Consider the following 16,395-nt stretch of genomic DNA (forward strand, 5'->3'; position numbering starts at 1 on the left):
TGATACAAGTCATCTGATATCAGCAATTATTCATTCGGATGTCAGATAACTAGTTTGGGTAAATGCTGCTATGGACTCTTTGCTTTACTTTATTATACTTTACAGCAGTGGATGCATACATAATTCAACACACCATCAGTGATTTTGTTTTGAATTTTGGGTAATTTGCTCTGTACTTGTTGACCAGTTCACTATTGTGATGATATTTTTTTTAAATCAAAAGTTTATGGTGTGTATCTTGAAATTGTGTCTTTATATAGATATTGGGTATTGTGTTAACACCTAAACTTATTTGGACTAAAGCACTAACTACTCTTGGTGCAAAGAGTAAGAAGGCTGTTATGGCATTGTACAGATGTCAAAAGAAAGTTGAAAATAAACCATATCAAGATTGATTATGATATTTAATGCTATGAGTTTTCCTACAGTGTGTAATGGTGCAGAAGTATAGGGGACCTCATACTGTAAAATTATTGAAGATGTATAGCATAAAATGTGTAAACAGTTTCTCAAAACAGCAAACAGTGTTATGGTATGGGGGAGAATGTTGCAGAATCCCTCTCCAACTTGTGCACACCACAAGCCCTATATGGTATTGGTGCAGGCTACTGTATTTGGATGAACGCAAACTGCCTCGCCTGTACTCCATATCCCTGTACACCTAAGACTATCCATGGCTCTTTTCAGATGTAGTAGGTTTAAACTGCCAGTCGATTTTGGAAGATACACAAATGTCCCATACACTGAATGACTGTAAATACATGTAGTGTACATTAAGGGGAAGATCTTTTGTTGAAGATGAGTTTCATATGCATGTATTGCTGGTATGTGAGCATTACTCAGCCATAAGAATTAGGTATGTATCTTAAACAATTATATGTACAGTCCAACACTGTAACATTTTTATCGGATCGATGCTCATGCTGTTGATATCTGGATTGCCTGGTCCAAACTCGATTATTTAGAAACCGCTGCCATATAGCTGGAATACAGCCGAGTGCAGCCTTAAACAACAAACCAACCAACATTTTTTATCGAAATTCTTTCATCTGAAAACTTCAGCAGACAGACAGGACAACTTTGATGTTATATATAACTCATGTCTATATTTATATTAAACAGCTAATGGAATTGTAATAGATTGCTTCATTGGCATGCGTGTATCATGCAATCAAAGATGGTCTGTATTAAACTGTCTGTTTGTTGTGACTGTAATACCAACAGGTTTCAAAACTGAATGTACCCCATTCCCCACCCCTCTCCAACACCAGATATAGCTACAGTGTTTTTATGTAATAGGAAATGGACACATTATGAAAATTTAATAACTGTTTTTTACTAAACATGTCTTTAACGAACATGAGCCCCATATGGGAGTACTGTGTATCAGTGTGTTTTAGACAATGCGCACTTTCCTTTTTATGAGTCGGCTCTTTCAAAACAAGCTAAAACACACACAGTTATGAATATTTCATAATGTGTCCGTTTTCCTATTATATACAAAACTGTAGCTATGTATGGGGTATGGAATGGGGTACATTCAATGTTATATATATAAAGGTCCGATGTGTAATCAACTTCCCAGTAGATTCACGCAGATGTTGCCATACTATGACTATTGTTAAACTTTTTAAGATTAGTGCCTTTTGCATCAGCTTGATCTGCCCAATGCAAAATGGAAGAAAAGATATGGATGTTATATTGAAATTATATATGCCAAATGAATACAAATAATAAATAGGCCATATTCTTCTAATATTATTCCATTTTTGAAAGCACATACATTGTTAAAAAACATTGTTGAATTAATCATTTATGTTTCAAATTTTTTAGAAATAATAATTATTAATTATATAATGTGGTAACAACCATTTTCTAGTTACTATTACTAGGCGTTCAGTATATTTCCAACACAAAAAACAGGAGAAATGGGGGCCAAATAATCGAATTACACGTCATCACATTTGCAAAATAAAGATGCTAACTATATTCAATCAGTGTGGTCGTTCAGATCCGTGTTTTATGTGTACGATTTCGTGGCAATAGCGAGCTGGCACAAAATATCAAAGCACGTGTCGGTGATGAAAATAGGATGTGTGTCATTGTTTACATATCGCCCATGTAACGACGATTTTCGAAACTGCTTAAATAACGTGTTCGTACACTGAAAGTAACGATGGGTGTTGTTCTGGTGATGTATACTTTGCCATAGTATCGATGAAAATGCTATGAAAAAATTCTAACCCCCCTTTCTCTGATTTTTCTATAGTAAATGTACGGCGCGTCTCCCTGCAGTGAAGGCCGCCATTCGGCAGTGGTTGCCTGGGTCAGTGTCGGGGCGTTAGCGCAGGCGCAACAGACCCAGGGAACCAGTGTCGGAGTGTTAGCGCAGGCGCAACAGACCCAGGGAACCAGGCTGCGTTAGCGCGCTCAAAGCTAGGGAGCCGGGAACCAGCACACTCCGGCACAGCGATGACTAACATAACCAGGTTAAGGTCTTATAAGTGCGAGGCGCAACTTCCGGTTCTAGCGAATATACTCAAGAATCAGTTCTGGTGCCAAATAGCGCAACCACCAAATATCACCTTACTAGACCGGACCAAGTGTACTACCACATTTCTTTAGCTATAAAATATTTTTGACAACCAGTGCAGTTCTATCGCTAAACGTGTTTCCTTTCAGTATCGCGGACAGTCACAGTGTTTGTCAGAAAATATATTTCGGGAATCAATGACATGGTTAACGTAAAATGTATTTGAGTAAACTTTTTTATTGAATTGATAAAACTATTAATTAATAAACTGCTATTCACAAAAGAGTCATGCGTTACCAACTGTATCGAGTTGATGTTCTATTCATATTTGGCCACATTGACTGTCATTTCCATTTTCAATTAAAGTATGTAATTTCCAAATTAGAATAGTTTTGTTTGTTTAATTTGTTATTTATTTTCTAAATACATTTGTTATGCTGCAGCAATATTTTCAGTAACCATTTCAAATTAAAAACTATTTTTACATTATCAATATTTATATTTGTTAGGAACTATTTAATATATATAATCAATGGAGACAACTGGCTTTATCCCAATGTAACATGCATGTGTAAACTAGTTGGTAGGCTTACTATAATTATTATAATTTTACTCTCTTCCAAGTCCAAGGGATGACTGTATGCAAGTGCAGGTGACAGAATGACTCAAAGATACAAGAAATAAATTGTTTGATGCTCTGCAAATGTGAAAGAAAATGCATTATTAATTTTACTTTGGATAGATGACAGGTATCTGCATGTGTCAAATTGGTTCTTTGCCATGCTGTAAATATACTGATAATGATATATTGAATAAATAGCGGTTCTTGTAACATTTAAAAAAAAAAAAAAATACAAATATGTGAACTTTGCCATTTATGGTGACGTTTTTATTCACACAAGAAGTCAGTGTCACAAATCAATCAACAGCTTGAAAAAATAACCTTGATGGCGTGGTTACAATTATTTCGGTTACTTCTGTCAGATATTCAAAACAAAAATGTGAAAACCTTCAGCCATATGAATATTCATCGTGAAACAAGTATTTATCAAATTATGTAAACATTATTTTAGTGGGGTGATATATAAAAACTGGATTTGTACCAGATGTCTGGGATGTTGTGAATTATGTACTATGATTTACAGTACATGCGTGTTACTGAGTTCTTGGTTATGCAGGGGCGAGGTTCTGCTGTGCTGTAAGCAAAATATGAAGCAGCAAACAGCACTTTCAAGTCACAATTGGCAAAAATGCAAGACCAAATATATTCCGATATGGAGTAATCACTCGATGACATTTCCTGTATTGTAAAATATACTTACCAATACATGGGGAAACTAAATGTGCGTATATATATACTATGTCATGAGTGTAGATTCTGCAGACACTGGCTGATAGCAGCATGAGTATGATTACTTGTCATGAAATATAGTGTTTTTCACCCATTTTTAGTAACTTATATATTCCAAATATTCTGCCAGTTGATAACTGGCTTTCCATATTTTCCAATATACAGCTAGACCAATATGTTTAAAAATAATGGAAAAGAATAATGTGTACTGGTTATTGTGCTATGAACCAGTGTTGTAATCTTACATCAAATAAAAACAAAGAATTTCATATTTCAACAAAATTCCATGTCATGTAGAAATACATGCCTATGCCATTGATTAAGTTTAATTTTCATTGGTAAGCATGTTTTGTCATGGAAACTTGGGTAGTAGGGTAACCTAGTGGTTAAACTGTTGACATGTCACACTGAAGGCCCGGGTTTGATTCCCCACATGGGTGCAAAGTGTGAAGCCCATTTCTACATTCCACAGCATGATGTTGCTGGAATATTGCTAAAGGCGGCGTAAAAACCCAACTCTCTCACTTGGAAACCTTTGCTATATACATTGAAAATCTAATCTCATACATTCATCGTTATATATTTAATGTCAAATCAATATCATGGCCAAAGCAGAAATCTTCCAAACCATTTAATTTGTGCTTGCTTTATCCACACTTAAAAAAACAATAAACAAGTTTTAGAACTATTCTGCAATTTTATTCCAAAGACATAATTACTCATAACAAATCAAACATTCTTTGCTTTTCCAGATGCTAAACCTGAAAAAATACTGTAACAGTATGAACTGGAATATTTTCATGGTCACTCATCTAAATTCTCACTGAATTATCTGAGAGTTCCAAGATGTCACAATATTCCACAACACCCTGCTGATGACAACCATTTCCTGTTCAAGCAAGTGTCCAAAGGATGATGCGACAGGCTTTAATATGTTTTATAACTTTATATACAACACTTGCTGTTTCTTCATTGGCAATGTATTGCTTGACCGCCAGATGTTAAAAGAAATCTGAAGATCTGCTTCAGTTTGTGTTGCTCTTGATGTCAATGGTAATTGTGGTGATCTATTCCTCCTTCTTTTTGTCTTAAAGATGTACATCTGTTGCAACTGAAAAAAATACACAATACATGTGAGACCAAGTATGATATACATGTACTTTAAAAATGTAAACAGTTCCTTACAGTGTTGACATCAAGATATTATTGATAAATTAAGCATGTGGATGTTATGTTTACCTGAACATGCTGCACCATAAAACAAATGCTAAATGGGTTTGTAATAATCAAGCTCATATTACAAAATACATTTGTGAGAGACACCTGTTCAGAGCTATTGACATCAATGAAAGTGTGGATATAATCATCATTGTTTACACGCTATTAAATTATTATTTAACTCATTACATTTATTTTTTTAGAATTACACCTGGAATTTCATTGCACATAAAGGTATCTCCTGGATAATTCCAACTGCAAGATACTTTATTTATTGACACAGTTCCCGCGATAAAATGGTTTATGCACAACAAATATTGTCCAAAAAATACTATTTTTGTGAGATTCCAAAATAAGTTTACATTGTTATGGATAAACTTAATTGATATTTATGGATTAAACTTCTTTTTAGTGGAGCGGCTAAGATCCAGTTTTCATAAGAATTGTGCATTTGATGATAAAAGCACCAAAATTGGTCATGGTATAAAAGAACATGTCCGAAATAATTTTAGATATGGAGGCACCTGAAATTTTGCATATGTGCGCATGCGCAGTACATAAACTATGACATGCTATTTTCTGCGTTTTCCCTTAAAGAATCAGTATAGCCAACCATAACACACTTATAATTTTATAAATAGTTATTTACAGGTACATGCAATGACAGGAAAATTCATAAATTTAGAATAAAAGAAAACATTTCTAAACAATGAACACTCCCTCTTTCCAAAATGGCGGCTAGCAGACAGCTTTTTGGAGTATGAATCTCTCTGACAAAATGTATGTATACTTTGGATTTATCTGATCGAAATAGACTGTAATTGCACATTATATGTAGAAAATGAACTGCAGCACAATAAATATATAAGTAAAGTTGTGCATTATTCTTAGCAATCACAATATAAGTGATTATTCCCCAACTTCATGGCCCAAGGACAATCAAGGGAGATAATCCAAACTTGTCTTTCTCAAGGGAGCAGTCATTTTTTCCAGAGAAAAATCACTTTACAAGTTTTATTGTTTAATTAAATTCCCAGCAACTAATTTAGTGCAAAAATGCAATTTTATTGATGTTCAATAGCTATTTTGACTAATTCTATTTTCAAAATATCATTAATATTTTTCGTTTGATTAAAATTTTCCCTAATATATTCTATTTTCACAAAGTTAAGTTGCAAGAGTTAGCTTTCCAGAAAGATGAAGATAATAAATGTTTATGGTCAAATTGGTAAAACATGAAATTTTCTTAACTTACAGGTGCCATTGCAGTTATGATACAAATCACAAGTTAGGATATTGAATGTGGACTTCATGCTTAACAATAAAACCAAATATGTCTAAATTCAAAATTATAGACACATCAAATTCACCAACTGTCTCCACATCCGACTGTATGAACTGGGAACTGTGTATCATTTGTCAAGAGCAGAAAAATGACTGTCTCCAGTGTCCAGCACAGACAAAGAGGAAAGATATCGGAAGCGGAAATAAATCGTTTGCTGCTAATCTAAGCAGGTTCATTAATTTAAGAGATGTAAAGAGCTTACAGTTAGCTTGCAAAATAGATGATGGTTCTGGTGTTGAGACTTCTCTGACTGCAAAAAAGGCGAAGTGGCATAAAACATGCAGACTCCTCTTTAACAATAAAATGATACAAAGAGCAGAAAAAAGGTCATTGAAAGAAGAAACCAGAGAGACAGGTAATGGGCCGAGTATGTGCAAGCGCACCAGATCTTTGTTTTCGGTACCATCAGACACCCACAAAACTCACTGTTTTTTCTGTGAACTGCCCGCAGCTGGGACTGATGTTCTTCATGACGCAGCAACATTTGAAGTAGATAAACGAGTTCGAGAATGTGTTACGCTACTTGAAGACACTACCTTATTAGCCAAGTTAAGCATGGGTGATATGGTTGCCTTGGAAGCCAAATATCATAGTAAGTGTTTGGCGGCACTCTACAATCGGGCAAGAGCGGCCAGGATTACAGAAGAATCCACAACTGATTGTGAGAGAAAGGTGTCTGGTATTGTATTCGCTGAACTTGTCATGTATATAGAGGAAAATCGCTTAGGACAGTCCACTGCTCCAGTCTTCAAACTTGCAGACCTTGCATATCTCTATGCATCTAGACTGCGACAGTTTGGGATTGACCCTGATCAAAGAGTACATACCACTCGATTGAAGGAACGATTGCTGGCTCAGTTTTCAGATTTACAAGCCATTAACAAGGGCCGAGATGTTCTCCTTGTATTTGACAAAGACATTGGCAATGCTTTGACAAAAGCTTGTGAACGTGATAGTGACTCTGATGCTGTTCACCTTGCAAGAGCTGCGCAGATCGTACGCAAACAGTTATTCAATGATGTTACATCATTTGATGGGTCATTCAGCAAAAGCAGCCAAAGAAGACTCTGTCCCAAGTTTATTGACAGCTTTAGTAAGCATGATACTTGAAGGACCAAGCATAAAAGACCAAAGTCATGAATCCTCTTCTCAGGCCACACTTACTATATCTCAGCTTCTAAAATACAATAGTGTCAGACACAAGCGCTCAACTCCGATAAGTGAAGCCTCAACACGGCACAACCTAGATAAGGAAACCCCAGTCTCTATTTACATTGGATTGATGCTTCATGCCCAGACTCGGAAAAGGGAGTTGGTTGACAAGTTACATGATCTTGGCATAAGCATCTCTTATGACAGAGTACTCCATATCTCAACTGACTTAGGCAACAGGGTGTGTGAACACTTTGAAAAAGAAAATGTTGTTTGCCCTCTGACATTGCAAGGTCAAGTCTTCACAACTGCTGCTGTTGACAACATTGATCACAACCCAAGCTCATCAACCGCCAAAGATTCATTTCATGGAACTAGCATATCGCTGTTTCAGCACCGCAGAACTGAAAGTGAAGGTTGTAATCGTACAACAACCTCGATGAATGGGCATTTTAGTTCCAAGACTGTAAGACATTTGCCACACTACTATACAAATGTCCCTTCCGTTTCTTCAGATGTCAAAGGATCAAACATCTCAGTGGGGGAATTGACAAGTCTGAACAGGAGCAACTACTACAAACACATGCACGAGGAGATGAAATGGTTGGAACACACAAGAAGGATGATCAGCACAACAGATGATATCCATCACATGAATATATCATGGGCTGCATATCATGCCAACAAAGGCCAATACAAAGATAGGATTAATTCCAAATCAGCTCTTCTTCCTCTGTTCCAGGAAAGTGCTCACACAGTGTCAATGATCAAACATTCTATGGATGTAGTGAAGAGTGCTGTAGAACATTTGAACCCAGGACAGTCTTGTGTCATAACATTTGACCAGCCTTTATATGCTATAGCCAAGCAAATACAGTGGAAGTGGCCTGAGACATATGCTGAAAACAAATTTGTCAGTTTGTTTGGGGGTCTACATATTGAGATGGCTGCATTAAAAACTGCTGGTGACTGGCTGAAAGCAAGCGGATGGACACATGCCCTTGTACAGGCAGAGATTGCAACACCTGGAACAGCAGATTCTTTCCTCAAGGCAATGCATGTTACCCGCACACGACGAGCTCATCAAATCACAGCAGCTTCACTGGATATTTTACAGCATAATGCCTATGAAACATATGCTACCTCGACTCATGTAGAAGGAGAAGATACGCTGGAATTTTATGCTTGGTGTACCAAGCGAAGAGAGACGTCTCCTATGTTTCACTTGTGGGAAATTGCCTTGAAACTAGAGCTGTGCATTCTAGCATATGTGCATTCTGTACGAGAAGCAAACTTTGCCATGTACTTGGATGTGCTAACAGAACTTGTTCCATGGTTCTTTGCCTTGGATCACACTAACTACGCTCGTTGGATACCAGTTCATCTCAAAGATATGAGCGAGCTATCAGACACCAATCCAGCAGTAGCAACAGCATTCAACTTGGGCTACTTCACAGTACAGAAGACAAAGCGTGCATTTTCTGCAATTCCAATTGATCAAGCACATGAGCAAAATAATGCCTGTATCAAGGGGGATGGTGGTGCCATTGGACTTACAGAAAATCCAAGTGCACTCAGACGCTGGATGGTTTCTGGGCCTGAGGTGTCAAGGGTGATTGGAGAATTTGAGAATGTCTTACATCAAAAGGGGAGACAAAAAATACACCATCATGATCAGACTACATGTGTACAAAAAGATTTTGCTGAAGATGTCAGTTCTCTTGTAGCTGTCATCCAAGAACTCGGAAACCCCTTTGAGGAGGACAGTCCAGATTTGCTTGTCCTTGATACCAGAGAAAAAGCAGGTGCTGAGGTTCTGAAATCTGTCAGGTGTGTAGAGCAGCTAGGAAAAGAGCAGTTTGAAACTTTTACAAAGGAACGTCTTGTGGACAGAACAAAGCCTATCAGCAGTGTTATTTAACGCAACAATCTAACTTTGTTTGGCAGCTCAAAATCGAAGGCCATAAAACGTTGTAAAGGAGAACTGAAAACAATGAAGACTGACATGGAACTCTTTTCCAGGATGTACATTGGCTGTCAGACACGAGGCGGAAATTTAGATGAATTTTTCCGTCATGAAAATCAGACGTATCCACCATCCTTATCTGAAAATGGATCCCTGCGTATTGGAACAAAACGTGACCTGTTGGCATGTCTTGAAGCAAGTGCTCCAGCAGTATCAGAAATGCCAGCTGTGACCAGTCTGATTGTTGATGGCACTGTCACTGTACAAATGTTGAAGCCCGGTACAGTCAAAACATTTGATGAATATGCTCGTGAGGTTTTCATACCATACATCCATTCACAACTACGAAATGTGACACGTTTGGATTTGATTTGGGATAGATACATAAGCAACAGTCTAAAAGCAACTGTCAGAGCTCAACGGGGTACAGGTGTTCAAAGACACGTTATTGGTACTGCTACCATGCCAGTTACCTGGCAGAGCTTTTTACATGACGATCGCAACAAGGGGGAACTTTTCCACTTTTTGACAAAGGCCCTTATTCAGTCTGTCCAAGAGCAGCACAAGGAAGTTATTGTCACAGAAGGAGAAAAGATACTTTGTGTTCCTCTACAACCTGATTTGTCTTCCCTTGTCCCTTGCAACCACGAAGAAGCTGATAGTCGCATAATGCTTCATGTTGCTCATGCTGCAAAACATGGCCATGACCGGATTATGATACGAACAGTCGATACAGACGTTGTCGTGCTTGCAGTCATGGTTTGCCAGATCTTCTTGCCAATTCATTCCGAACTATGGCTTGCCTTTGGGACAGGAAAAACTCTTCGTTACTTGGCAGCTCATGAAATCAAAGCATGTCTTGGACCTGAGAAATCGCGTGCTCTTCCAATGTTTCATGCTCTGACAGGATGTGATACTGTATCAGCATTTGCAAGACACGGTAAGAAGACAGCCTGGACTACATGGGAAATCTTTCCAGAGGTGACGCAGGCTCTAATTGCTCTGTCTAGTGCTCCAAGAAGCATCACAGATGATGTCATGAAAATCATTGAAAAGTTCATCATATTGATGTATGACAGGACCAGCCTTGGCACAAATGTTGATCAAGCCAGAAAGAGACTATTTGCAAAGAAAAACTCTATTCATGCCATCCCACCAACACATGCAGCTCTTGTTCAACATGTCAAAAGGGCTGCTTACCAGGCAGGCCACATATGGGGTCAATCACTTCTTCCACAGCCTGAACTCCCATCTCCAACAGAGTGGGGCTGGACACAGAAGGAAAGTGGACAGTTTGTTCCCTACTGGACAACACTACACCAAGCATCCCAATCTTGTCAGGAGTTGGTGTCTTGTGGCTGTAGAAAGGGCTGTAACAACCGATGCAAATGCAAACAGTCCTCACTTAAATGCACTGGACTCTGTTGGTGCGAGGGTCGGTGTTCATAACATTGACCCTGCTATATTTTTAAGATGTTTAGCCAGTCATTCAGGTCAGTATTTTCGAGACAAATCATCCCATTAGTGTATTGATGGCAGCCCCAAAGCTATAACGGTAGCCAGAAAAGGCAAAATATTTAGTATCTCCTGCGCATGCGCAAAATGAAATTATTTTAAGTGCCTCCATATCCTAAAATGTTCACTATCCATCAAACTATAACTGTGCAAAGTTTCATGCTTTTATCATTCAATGCACAATTTATCTGCTTAGCCGCTCCACTATTTTCAATTTCTCTCACGACGTTTCGAGACCGTTCAATTCAACTTTCAACTCTATTATTTAACATGAATTTTCATCATTATGTAATTAACTCTTAAAACTCATTTATACAGTACTCTCCCTAGTGTACTGTGATGTCACTTGCATTGTGACGTCATAACTCATTTATGACGTCATAGTGACGACGTCATAGTCCTAACTGCCAGTTCACCTGATGAAGGGACTAAGCTGGGCCCCGTCTCGCATATCGCAATTTATTTCCCACGTGGTCAACGTATGGGTAGTTGCATATTAATCTCGTACGTCACACGAGTGTCGTATTGCGTTGACCTGTGTCGTAACGACTTGACCTGAAATTCTAACGATTTGATTGGATAACCGATGACCTCTCAATTAGGTCACATTCTGACGTAACTATTTTTTCATTCATAACAAACACGTGAATTCATTCATTCTACAACTTAAATGCATTGTGGGAATGTAAACATTGCGAACGTTGCCGTGTCGCTGTTTAATTGTGAGTCGAACTGAGACATTATATCTGTCGAAAAACATAAACGCAATGTTTCCACCAGTGATGTTAGCCGAATGAAGCAACTGGAAACCAAGAAACGAGGTGCAACGGAGTAGTTTACTGTAGGAGGCTGTACGAGGCGATGACAACTGACATGCATGATGAATTACGTAAGTTATAATAAATGTAACAACTGCTAAATCCAACTGTAGTGAGTTGGTGAGTTAATATTTATCATCACATTGGCAATATTTCAGCTATATCGTGAGAACAATTTCTTATTACAGATCAATACAATTAGAAATTAAAAGTCTGTTGTCGAAGAACAGTAAAACTGCTAGTATATCACATGTATTAAAGTAAAATTAGCTATCATAAAACGATATTCTAAATAGAACAATACAATATAGAAATGGGCTTTTGGTTGCCAACAACTGAAGGTAGATGGGGACGGGAACTTACAGTACTTTTAACTTGTTTGAGTACTTTACAGTACTTCTGCTACCTGCATGGACCCTAGCTGGGTATTTACATCATCCCCTCAGCTGTTGACTGTTTAGACATTAATTTAAACGAACATATACACTATGATTAAAAATGTGGTGAGATTAAACATACTTACTTGGAAAGACGTGTTCCTACATACCCTCTCAGGGGGACAATAAAATCCCACTGTAAGATATCAAATGCAATCAAACGATTCACCAATCTGCACACATGTCAACTCCACCCTTACAGTGCGCGCCATGCTTAAACTATACCTGCCTTTAAATGAAAATAAAGAAATGCATGTAACAAATAAACTTACTTCGACTAATGAATGGGCCAGCCTGAAGACGACGCTGTGACAACTCTGCAGCTGTTTGTCAGCTATCCACGTGCTATTCATGCAACACACTCTCCTACCCAGAGTTCCATGCGGCAAGCCAGAATAGTATCTCTGCCACAGGCCAGAAAAAGTTGACGATTCGTCATATCTTGCACCGTCCATTCAATATGATTTACATATTTCTCAGCTCTTATATTTTTGACGAGTCTACACAACTAATTAAACATCTTTGATAGAATGGTTTAGTTTCATTGAGAAAATATCCTAAAACATGTAACACTATATCGATTTGCGTAGCGATCCTTTGTTTACATAGGTTGTACGGCTCCACGTGCTGTCATCGAAGCTGATGGAGAGCAAACGATGCAGCCAGTTTGATATCTAAATATGTACAGTCATAAACCTTACTGTCGCAGTTGTGGAAGAATATATATGTAACAATATAAAACATGAAGAGAGCGCCGAAAAGCTTTCGTGAGTCCAGTCTCTTCTTATTATGAATATGCGCGTTTGATTACAAACGAGAGAAAAGTCCGGTCACGTGATATGCAAATTAGCCTGTGGCAGTGATGTTATGTTAAGTCATCGCTGTGCCGGAGTGTGCATGCAACATTTTGACAGCCGCCATTACGTCCCAAAGCTCCACCTATGTAATTTCCGCAAGTCATGTGATGTAGCTGCCGATCATGTGGTACAGGTCAAGCTTTGGGACAAAATGGCGGCTGTCAACCGTGCCCTTGAGCGAGCCTCGCCAAGTTCAAAGTGCAATATCATCAAGATGGGGGGTAAAACGATGCGCTTATGGCATTTGTAATAGTGACTCACGTTTCTACAATAAACCACATATGGCAGATGTGTTTTTATTATTAAGGAAAATGAAACAACTGAGGGTTCTGAAGAGCAAGATACAAATGTTGATAATGAAGGTATATCCTTTGATTATATTACAGACAAGCTTTTAAATGGAATGTTTAGTTAATGAAATCCGGTTGGGTTTCTAGCATTCTTTATTGTCTGAAAAAGTTTGCAATTATAAAATTATAAGATGTTGTTCAGTGTATACTTTTCGACCATTTATCATCCGCACAGTTTTGTTTTTTTACAAAAATGTTTTATTTTGCAGATGCAAGAAAACAGGTTTCCAATTCTGATGCAGCTACTCAGACTGAAATCTTGCATGATGATCTGGCTGGCTACAGTGATGATCAGCTCAAACAACCTAAACTTCTACAGAGAAAACTATTCATGGATGATGTTCTCAGAAGTGACAAATCATGCAAATTCTACACAGGTAAAAATATCTGTTTCAAGTCTATAATAAAGACATTCATTTTATGTTTTATTTATTGATAATATATTTTGCATGATATAGACCTTAATGTGTGTTTTAAAATAGTTATTTGACCAATATTAATACTTATTTCACGTATTACATCCACCCAGCTTCTGTTGTTCCTGCACAGATTACTACAGTCCAAAGCTGAGAGGTTAACGCTGTGGGAAGGGGAAGAAACAACAGTATGTATAGTTTTTTGCTTTAATATTGCTTTTATTAATAACTACCGATATACTATCTCCTGACAGATATACACTGTATGTAACTTGGTCACTGATCAATATGTCATTTCTTAACCCTTTCACAGGCAGTGCTGTAAAGTGCAACTGTTTACTAAATGGTCACTTGCAAATTATCATTGACTTCCTAGTACCAGTCATTGTGAAATATATTGATTAATGAACAGATCCACTTGACCATGTTAACTGATACATAATTACTTTTCAGGAGAATGCCAAAAACAAAGACGACCATCACCCCAGGGGACTGTCCACCTTCCCACAGCTTTCCTCCTAACACTTGTGCGCCTGAGACGTGGCCTTGATGTCGACCATTTGAGTGATCTGTTTGGCATATCATCATCGACAGTTAGCCGTTACTTCCGGACATACATTGAGTTAATATCAAGGGAGCTCAGCTTTGTTGTTAAGTTGCCAATCAGACTGCAGGTTCAAGCTCACCTCCCAAAGGCATTTAGATATTTTGAAAAGACTATTGCAATTATAGATTGTACAGAATGTTTGTACAGAAACCCTCATTGCCATCTAGTCAGCGAGTGACCTGGTCACAGTAGAAACATCACAACACCTTTAAATGTCTGATTGCTACTTCCCCAACGGGTGCATTTACTTACAAGTCTCCACTGTGGTCTGGTCCAGTGTCAGATAGGCGCATTTTTAAGAATCAGGTTTCCTTGATAACTTACACTATGGTGATGACATAATGGCTGACAGGGGCTTTTTGATTAGGGATCTCTTAGTATTAAGAGGATGTACATTAAACACACACCCTTGTGCGCATGGTAAGCAGTTAAGCAAGGCAACTGTTAAGAAAACCAGGAGAATAGCCCATGCTCGAATACATGTTGAACGGGCAATTCTTCGCCTCAAGAACTTAAAATTTTTACAAGGTATTTTTCCGCTGAAATCCAAGAAGCTTATTAATCAAAGTGTACAAGTTTGTGCTCAGTTATGCAATTTTTACAAACCACTTGTAAAGTAACTGATGTTATTAGAATATTGCCATATTCATGACCAATGACTTTCATGATTCTGTTGTCATGAACATATTGAAAAGTTTTGAGCTTTTTTGACAGAGTTGTCTCCCATGTATTTAACATATATTTGGGATTACACTCTCTTAGTAAAGTACAGGTTCTAGTACTTTTGTTTGGGTTGAGTCCCATCTGGGATTTGAACCCACACCGTCAAGACTCAGGCACCTAATCGCCAGCACACGGTCAGCTGCCTAACCCTCTCAGCCGCCACAACTTCCATGTATTGTTGAACATGACCTAGTGTTCTTAGTGTGAACTGATCTCAATGAAGTTTGAGTAAAGTTTTAAAAAATAAAAATATAACAAAGCCTTAATAAATTTTGTAATTGTATTTCATTTGAAATAACTCCTTCTCCTTAACAGGTCTCTAACCAACATGTCTAATAATTTATTATCAATAACACTAACATGGAATGTCATGGTGCATTGATGAGTAAGATGCAAGTGTGCTTGAACTAAGCAGAAAAGTGATCAATGAATTCACACATGCTTAAATAATTCTGGAATAACATAATTCACATAGAAATAATTCAAGTTTTGAAGCATCCTATAGAAAAAGTCCTCATTGAACTGAACAGATATCACCAAAATTCCAGATCTTGTATAAAGTACAAGATCACACACTCTTAGACCATATATCCCCATCAGACCTTGGATCTGGGGATAGTAGTCACAACGCTCAGTAACTGTCCAGACACCATCTCTATTTTCACATCCCACAGTTGCACAAGCAGCCTCCTTGGGGGACTTATCTCTAAAACTGTAGGGACACTTTATTTCCATAAGCTTACGTCCATGGCATTTACATGAGACAATACCATCTGCAGATCAAGCAATGTGAGGCATAGCTTGAGAAAGTCGCAACCTAGGTACAGTCACTGAGATTCCTGTGTTGTTTCTCCTCTATGGCAATGTAAGCCCTCCTTGCAGCATTCTCCTTCTTCCTACCCCACACTACAGCAGGCTGAGTATCAAGGTCAGAAGCATTTCTGCCTAGTACACAGTCTACAGCTTTACTGGGATCAGCAGCAGGATCTGATCTCAGAGTCCTGGCACGAGTGTTAATCCGCTTGAAGAGTGAAGCTGTTATGATACCCTTTCTAATGTGATGACAGTTTTCATTGGAGCTTTGTCCACAGGTTTTCGCCTCTATGT

The 16,395-nt window shown here is 38.0% G+C and overlaps 1 protein-coding gene across 1 annotated transcript; it reads left to right on the plus strand.

Moving 5' to 3' along the window:
* Nucleotides 1–13,410: 13,410 nt before the first annotated feature.
* LOC124275407 lies at nt 13,411–15,553 on the plus strand. The gene is made up of 4 exons (XM_046710976.1): nt 13,411–13,554; nt 13,752–13,919; nt 14,072–14,146; nt 14,412–15,553. Exons 1-4 carry the CDS (start codon nt 13,474–13,476, stop codon nt 14,478–14,480), a joined length of 393 nt encoding a protein of 130 aa, XP_046566932.1. The 5' UTR covers nt 13,411–13,473; the 3' UTR covers nt 14,481–15,553.
* The last annotated feature ends 842 nt before the right edge of the window (nt 15,554–16,395 follow it).

This window comes from Haliotis rubra, unplaced genomic scaffold, assembly GCF_003918875.1.
Source record: "Haliotis rubra isolate DU_JTF1 unplaced genomic scaffold, ASM391887v1 Scf2, whole genome shotgun sequence".
Taxonomy (NCBI): Eukaryota; Metazoa; Mollusca; class Gastropoda; order Lepetellida; family Haliotidae; genus Haliotis; species Haliotis rubra.

Bases quoted from the DNA above. Each gene is read 5' to 3' on its own strand.
- LOC124275407 (XM_046710976.1), top strand. From the start codon at position 13,474: ATGGCAGATGTGTTTTTATTATTAAGGAAAATGAAACAACTGAGGGTT. The intron at 13,920-14,071 runs GTAAAAATATCT...ACATCCACCCAG, and splicing joins ATCATGCAAATTCTACACAG to CTTCTGTTGTTCCTGCACAG. The intron at 14,147-14,411 runs GTATGTATAGTT...ATTACTTTTCAG, and splicing joins GGGAAGGGGAAGAAACAACA to GAGAATGCCAAAAACAAAGA.